Raw genomic sequence first — 7,586 nt, 5'->3', positions numbered from 1 at the left:
GCTGCCAGGATTCTTTGTGTTTGTTTGAATGGCCCATTCGACTCTCGGTGGCTGTTCGACCGTGAACTATGGTGAAAACAACCAAATTGTAAAACCACCGACGATGACGCGCGTGTCGAAATGTAAGAAAGATGAATATGCAGAAGTTCTTCAACTGGTAATGCATAAACTTGGTGGGAAAGGTATAAACTCTACTCATAGTCGGGTCTTCTTCGTCCTCCGTGGCGTCTCTATTATAATACTATTTGAAACAAGAACAATATGTAAAAATGGCGACAAATCATAATTTAAAATCGTAGTTGTACAACACAAAAAAAATGAACCATTTCCATCGAAAACAGGATCCGAAAAAGATATCGATGTGCCTGCAACAGAGAAATCGACATAGGACCTCTACCTGCCACTCTTCTTGACGTATGCCCATTTGTTCTTTCGTAAGAAATGTGTAGATCATATTGTAAGCAAAAAAATTGAAAACATGATAGAGCGAGAAAGAAGTGCTTAACCCTACAGCAGAGCTAAAAAAAAGAGGATGGTTGTTTCTACCATACATAATAATAACCATGTGCCAATGTATAATTAGCTTACAATAAAAACAAGTGCAACGAAGTACGCAGTTTTTAATATGGGGGGAACATAATCTTAGTAAGAAAGGAACAATTATGCTAATGGAAAAGTTCTTATTGCAGCAACGAAACTCCAGAAGTGCCACCTGTGGGCACTTTGTCTTCATCGGGTGGTGCGTCGCGAAACTTTCAGCTGCAATGATGTTCTAAGGATCATGCTTGCGCTTGTAGGTTGTGTCGCCGCCGCAAGTGGTGTGGTAGTGACCCCCAAGCTTGCACTTTGTGCATCTGACCTCTTTGGGTGGCTTCCTGGGGCCATTGTATGTCGGACAAGTGCTCACATAGTGCCCAGTTAGCCCGCAGTTCTTGCATTTCCTGGGAGCGGACGGTGATTTGTTGTTGCTGTTTCTCTGATTTGAACGGATTATTGTGTTTTCCTCTGCCTCCGCCTCTAGCCCAAACGCATTGCTGCCCGATGATGTGAAGATGTTATCTTCAGCTGCCACCGCTGGCCCCGCTACATCATCGTCCGGAGCATATGGGCCTTGGGGGGCACCTGTGGCGCCTTCAATGCACGGGCATGAGTTGGTGTTGTGATCCTCTGACCCGCATATCGAGCAGCTCCTTTTGGTGTATCTTGTACCAATCTCTGATGCTGGTTTCATGCGTTTTGTTTTCGGCCTTCCCTTTGATCTTTTCTTTTCAGGAGCTAGCACGTCTTCATACATGTCTTGGTCCATGTCTTCCGCAGGCTCATCGTCATGCTGTCCCTTGTGACATGTAGCATCAGGTGTGCAGTTGGCATCCGTCTTGTCCGAGCTCCCCCCATCTGTCGCTGTGCCAGTGGAACTCTTCATCTTTCTTGTGGTGTTCTCGTACCCCCCAATGGCAATCATCTTCAGCAGCTCTACCTGCATTTCATGGAACTTATTGATTGCGTACTGAAATGTCGGGACAGCAGTGTTTGCCAACTTCACTAGCTCAAGTGCTTTCACGTATATGAGATTATGTCTGAATGTCTGTGATACTTGCACACTTGCGTCCTCCTGGTAGCACTTGAGATGGTCGGGTAGATTGTCGCGTGCATTTCTTGTCCATCTCTTCAGTATGTACTGGTTTGGAATGGTGTGCAGCTTCACGTGAAGCATGACCTGCGGAATTCGGAAAATGATGAAGGTGAGGAATTTGCGGAAGATCACGTCTGAGGGTCTAAACAAAAAACATGGCCTGGGGTATGTTGTGCGAAAACAAACAAATGCTCACCTTCAGAATGTGCCTACACAAAATGCCAGAATGCTGAAACATGCCACACTCGCATGTGTATGTGTCACTTTCTCTGTCTACATGTACTTCATAGTTGACCTTGCACCAGCGTTTCCTGGTCTCAGCGTTGACATGCTCTACCATCATCTTCCCATCAAGCTGATTGCCCTTCACTTCGTATGGTCCCGAATGGAATAGCTCATCTGAGAAAATCTTAAACATTGCTCTTGTGTAAACGCGCGAGGCGTGGCGTTCTATTGGTAGATTGAATTTGAGGACTATCTTGTCCTGCATAAGTGAAAAAATTTGGTTCGGTTATTGCCGTTACTTGGCGCGATCGAAAAGAACTCAAACATAGAAACGTGCGATTAAAAATACAATGATATGCATATGTGGCGGAGCGGAACGTGTTTGTTACTCTTTCAACATACCTTGCTTGTGTGGGCGTGCTCGTAGTCCTCTTCGGAACATCTGTCGGCATACATTTTGTTGAATTGGACAACAAAACTATTCAGAGGTGCTGATCTTGCTACATAACTTTTCAAAACATTGTTCATGCACTCGCTTCTTTGAGTGCTGCACATTTTTGCGCAGAAGTTATCCTTCAAATATGGTTTTGCCCATTTATGTCTAACATCGTAGACTTGCTTCATGAATGAGTTCTTGTCAAGACCGTAAGTGTACATTAATGTCTCCCACTCTTTTTCGAACTCATCCACCGTCATCATCTCATTGATCAGCATATCAAATTCGATGCGGAATTCCGAACCCTTTCTGTACAAATTGCCTACCTTTTCCTTCATCTTTTTGAACACATGCCACTTGCACCATCTGTGTGCCGTAGTTGGCATGACAACAGCTATTGCAAGCTCCATCTGCCTGCTTTGGTCTGCAACAAGAAAAATAAAAAAAGGGCCCCGTCGTTCTTTCGTTAGATGCCTCAGAAGAAACGTTTTATATATTGCGCTTGTTGAAGAAGAAGTTTACCCGTTAAAAATGTTTGTGGTGCTTTGTTCTCCACCGACGACAGGAAAGTTGTGTAAGCCCACTCGAAAGATTCGACTGTTTCTTCGCGAAGAACGACACAACCAAAAACACAGCATTGATGGTGATTGTTTACCCCCACGAACATACCCACCGGCATCTCATACAGGTTGCTCTTGTATGTTGTGTCGGAGGTCACGACGTCGCCAAAGCACGTGTAATCTGCTCTACTCTTCTGGTGGCACCAATACAGACCGGATACTCTTCTTTCCTCATCGGTTTTCACCGCAAAGTAGAAGCCCTTGTTTTCAGCTTGCATGCTGGAAAACAAAGCAAGAGTTTTGTTGATGTTGTCCTGGCTAGATTCGTGTGCTATTGCTGCACACATGCTTCGGAGAGACCTCTTCCGAAAAGGGACATCTTGATACCGGCCATGCATATCTGACATCACGCCGTAAACCTTGGTGAGTGAAACATTATTTTGACGAAGGTGACTCACTAGCTGTTTCACGGATGAGTCGATGTGGTTGTGGCACTTCCATATTTTTCTTTCTCCTATTGATTCAGCCATCCTGTGGTTGTGTTGCAACACAACTATGGCGTAGTACCAACCGTCGTCTTTGGTCCGTAGGATCCTGACCATCGCCCGGCATTGCGTCCTGGATGATCTTGAATTTTGTTTACTGTCTTTGCCCTTCATGCAATAGGAAAAGAGGAAAATATATTTTTAACAGCATGTGTCTAATCGTTTACATGGGAAACTGAAAGCTGTCCGATTTAGCTAACCTCGCATGAGCACAATATATCTTGTTTTGATTTGTAATTGTTGCCGTTGACGTACTTGTTTCCACGCTTAATGCCAAATCCGACTTCCCATGAATATGCATTGTAAAACTCGTATGCCTCCTGCTCAGAGTTGAAGGACATGCCCACAGCTGGTTCAAAGACAATTTTCTTTCCGAGCTTCACGGCTTCATCCATCGCCCTCTCGATTGTGCCAAGGCTTCCATCCTCTGCTGCTCTGCATGGTTTCCCTTTTTTGTTCCTGTAAGATTAATACGACGCACAAAGTTAGTTGGGAGCAAAGCTGTTCCTATAGCGTGCGCGTAGATTGAACGACAAGGTGTATGATTCTTTTTTGTTCCTGTAAGATTAATACGACGCACAAAGTTAGTTGGGAGCAAAGCTGTTCCTATAGCGTGCGCGTAGATTGAACGACAAGGTGTATGATTCTGAAATGATCTAGTCCAGTCTATATGTAAAAACTAAGATGATTGCCTAGTGCGAGAATTACCTCTGACGTCTTATCCATCCATCTTCATCTGCTTGGGCGCTGTTGTCTTCTTCGACGACTTGCGCTGGTTGGGTATCATCCTCGTCCCTGTGCTCAACATCAATTGTCTCAGCGCCAGGCTTGTTTTCCATTCCTGGGTTTGGTTCGTTCTGATCCACGCTAGAGGCTGGTGCCCACGCATGTAGCAGCACGAAAACGAGTTAGCTCATGATTCAAGAGAGCGTTGGAAAAAAGATTTTGCATCTGCTGATGTAGAGTATGAGAAAATGGTGAAAGTTTTCATACAGGGTGGAGTGAAGAGGCCAACATAAAAATGAAGATGCATACCTTTGATATCGTCTACCTCCATACAATCCGCAGGACCGCCGTTCTCCCCCACTGAGATAGATGTCGCTCCCTCTCCGGGGCGCCGGTCTTGCTCGGTCGAGGGCGTATCTCTACCTCTCTCAGGATCCACCATTTTCTCTGCTAGCTATTCTCTCTATCTCTCTCTGGACGGGCGAGATAGAAGAGGATGGCACCCACAGCAGCGCGTTCGACCCCACGCGCCGGTCACGGGGGTGCTTGCCCCCGAAGCAAAATGGCCGGCGCAGTGCTGGCGCCTGCTCACGGGATGCAGCGTTTGGAATGTCGTGATGCATGTACGTGATGATATGCTGGCCTGGACGGCGCAGGACTGGCACCGATGCCCAGCGATTTCAGGTCCTGTGACTGCGTAGGAAGCAAAGGAGTGCGTCATTGTTTTCCGATAATTTAATATTCCCATGATTGAGTGTACTACGCGCGTCATGTCATCTCCACTGCGGCCGGCGTGATGTGGCATCCGCTGGCTTGGGTCCGGCACCGAGCTAATTGAAGGTGGCTTCTCTGATTTCTTTTTAGAAAATAAACTTATGTGCATCCAAATGACAATCCTCCTCAGGGTGACATCCATGTCCACAAACACATTTCCGGGTTGTTTTTTGCTTCGTTAGCAACAAGGGGCGACAGAAAGAAAAAATGTTCTCCTTTCAACTCACAGTCAAAACAACATCCACGTTAGCGAACGGTATGCTTGCGTTGAGGACGAACCGGCGCAAGATAGCTCGGTGGGTTACATACTCACATTTGACGACCGTCGAGACTGGGAAAATGGCTTTTGCCGATGGGGGGAGGGGGAGGAGGAAGTGGCAACTTTGCATCACCCCCTTGAGCGAACGTCACGCTCAGAACTGTTGACAAGCCCCTTAGGGCGACTCAGTCGTATACAGAAACCTAGCCGCAGCCGCCGCGAACTCCCTCCTCCTTTCTCCCTGCGCTGCCGGCGGAGGACGCCGGCAGGATAAGTCCAGGGGCCGGGCGGTGGGGCGGGGGGGTATACTCTCTCGCACGTCTCCGGTGTTGGGCGGACCCCCAGGGCATGTCGTGCCGCGGGTGATGTGGGGTCTGTGGCGCGGCGGATGGCTGGGCAGGCTGCGTGAGGCCGGTCCGTCCCTCGGACGGTGGCTGCTTCGCGCAGCGGGCATCGCAACCAAGAGGCGCGGCCGCGGGTGATGTGGGGTCTGTTTCCTTCAGATCGGCGACGGTGACATGGAAGCCCTTGTGATCATGTCGACGGCACCTCGATGTGGGGTCTGTTGCCTGGTGGACAGCGTCGGCTTGTACCGTGACGGATCCATCATCGATCTGAGGTCGGCCATCACCATTCGAGGGGTTTGTGTGCCGATGAGGAGGAGAGTGGCATCAATGACGGTGGCGAGTTTGAGATGTAGATAGACTTTCCCACGTCGTTCGACACGGCCGATTTTTCCAAGTCTCGAACGGTATGCTTGCGTTGAGGACGAACCGGCGCAAGATAGCTCGGTGGGTTACATACTCACATCTGACAACCGTCGAGACTGGAAAATGGCTTTTGCCGATGGGGGGAGGGGGAGGAGGAAGTGGCAACTTTGCATCACCCCCTTGAGCGAACGTCACGCTCAGAACTGTTGACAAGCCCCTTAGGGCGACTCAGTCGAATACAGAAACCTAGCCGCAGCCGCCGTGAACTCCCTCCTCCTTTCTCCCTGCACTGCCGGCGGAGGACGCTGGCAGGATAAGTCCAGGGGCCGGGGGCGGTGGGGGGGTATACTCTCTCGCGCGTCTCCGGTGTTGGGCGGACCCCAAGGGCATGTCGTGCCGCGGGTGATGTGGGGTCTGTGGCGTGGCGGATGGCTGGGCAGGCTGCGTGAGGTCGGTCCGTCCCTCGGACGGTGACTGCTTCGCGCAGCGGGCATCGCAACCAAGGGGCGCGGCCGCGGGTGATGTGGGGTCCGTTTCCTTCAGATCGGCGACGGCGACATGGAAGCCCTGGTGATCATGTCGACGGCACCTTGGATAAGATCTGTTCTGGCCAGGTATAGCCAGCGGTGGTGGTCTTCTCTTCCGTCATAGGTTGTCGTCGGTCAGTCGTCTAGTACCGGATATAAAAACGGGTAGACCTAGTTGCCGGTGAAAACCGAGCCGACCGCGGGCGATGGCGGCGTTCCACGTCGTTACCTTCATGAAAGCATCGTCGCGTGACTACCGTCGACCAACTCGTCCTGTTGTGGGGGGAATACAATGATCTGGTCTTCTAGATCGGGCGATGACGGCATTGCGGGGTTCTTTCTCTCTCGTTAGAATTGTTTCTGGAGTGGCGCTGGAAGCATGAAGGCAGACTGTGTAGCGGCTATTGGGCACACCATGGTTGGGTGGTAATGTCAAGTCATGCCTGCCCGTCCGGTGGTACACTTGGTCTTGGCGGTTCGCCAGGTTCTACACAAAGACATCTCTTCCAAAAATTTCACCCTGTGTCGGCTGCTGCGTACTTGGCAGCATGGTGCTAAGGTGTATCAACAGGGCAACGATGTGCTAAACTTTACATCTGCCAGGGGGGTGGTGTCGTTTGGACACATGGTGTCGTCGGTGGTAGCTATACCGGCAAAGGATGATGCGTGGGTACAGATCTGAAGATGGAGTTGTCGCATTTTGCGGCGGCGGCATGTGAGAAAGCGGCGGACTAGCGTGTGCCCAATACCACGGCAAGTGCTTGGTTGGGGGGTCGGGTCTTAGATGTCAGGTTTTGCTGCGTTGAGTTATAGTTGGTATTAAGCCTGGCCCAATTGTGGATGTTAGGTTCAGATCGGCGGTTGGCTAAACGGCCGCCTCCGACTCGGTTTAAAACGTTGTGCCGGGGCGCCGGGGCGCATTACGGTCACGAAAAAAGAACATACAGGCGCCTCAAACGGACCTGACTGACCGACAGTGTTCATATCCAGCAAAAATCAACCCCCCGGACACACGCCTCCAATGCGAGAACATCCATGTCGTCCTCCTTGGCAACGAGAACGGCCGACATGGGTGGGGACTGGCGACTAGGACAGCAACTGGAAGGGAGAGGAGGCGTGTGGCGCACACGAGCGACAGATACGGTCCTAGCCAGAGGAAGAAGATGCGGGGCAAACCTTTTTTTTATTCAA

General features: G+C 50.0%; 1 protein-coding gene across 1 annotated transcript; it reads right to left on the bottom strand.

Moving 5' to 3' along the window:
• Window positions 1-519: 519 nt before the first annotated feature.
• Window positions 520-4,651, bottom strand: LOC119291929 (protein FAR1-RELATED SEQUENCE 5-like). The gene is made up of 7 exons (XM_037570747.1): window positions 4,435-4,651; window positions 4,108-4,273; window positions 3,600-3,858; window positions 2,817-3,507; window positions 2,261-2,718; window positions 1,830-2,117; window positions 520-1,717 (listed from the first exon to the last, which is right to left on the bottom strand). The coding sequence occupies exons 1-7, from the start codon at window positions 4,565-4,567 to the stop codon at window positions 773-775; spliced, it is 2,940 nt and encodes a 979-aa protein (XP_037426644.1). The 5' UTR covers window positions 4,568-4,651; the 3' UTR covers window positions 520-772.
• Window positions 4,652-7,586: the final 2,935 nt, after the last annotated feature.

The sequence above is a fragment of the Triticum dicoccoides genome, chromosome 1A, assembly GCF_002162155.2.
Source record: "Triticum dicoccoides isolate Atlit2015 ecotype Zavitan chromosome 1A, WEW_v2.0, whole genome shotgun sequence".
Classification (NCBI taxonomy): domain Eukaryota; kingdom Viridiplantae; phylum Streptophyta; class Magnoliopsida; order Poales; family Poaceae; genus Triticum; species Triticum dicoccoides.
This window is presented reverse-complemented; position numbering and strand designations above follow the sequence as displayed.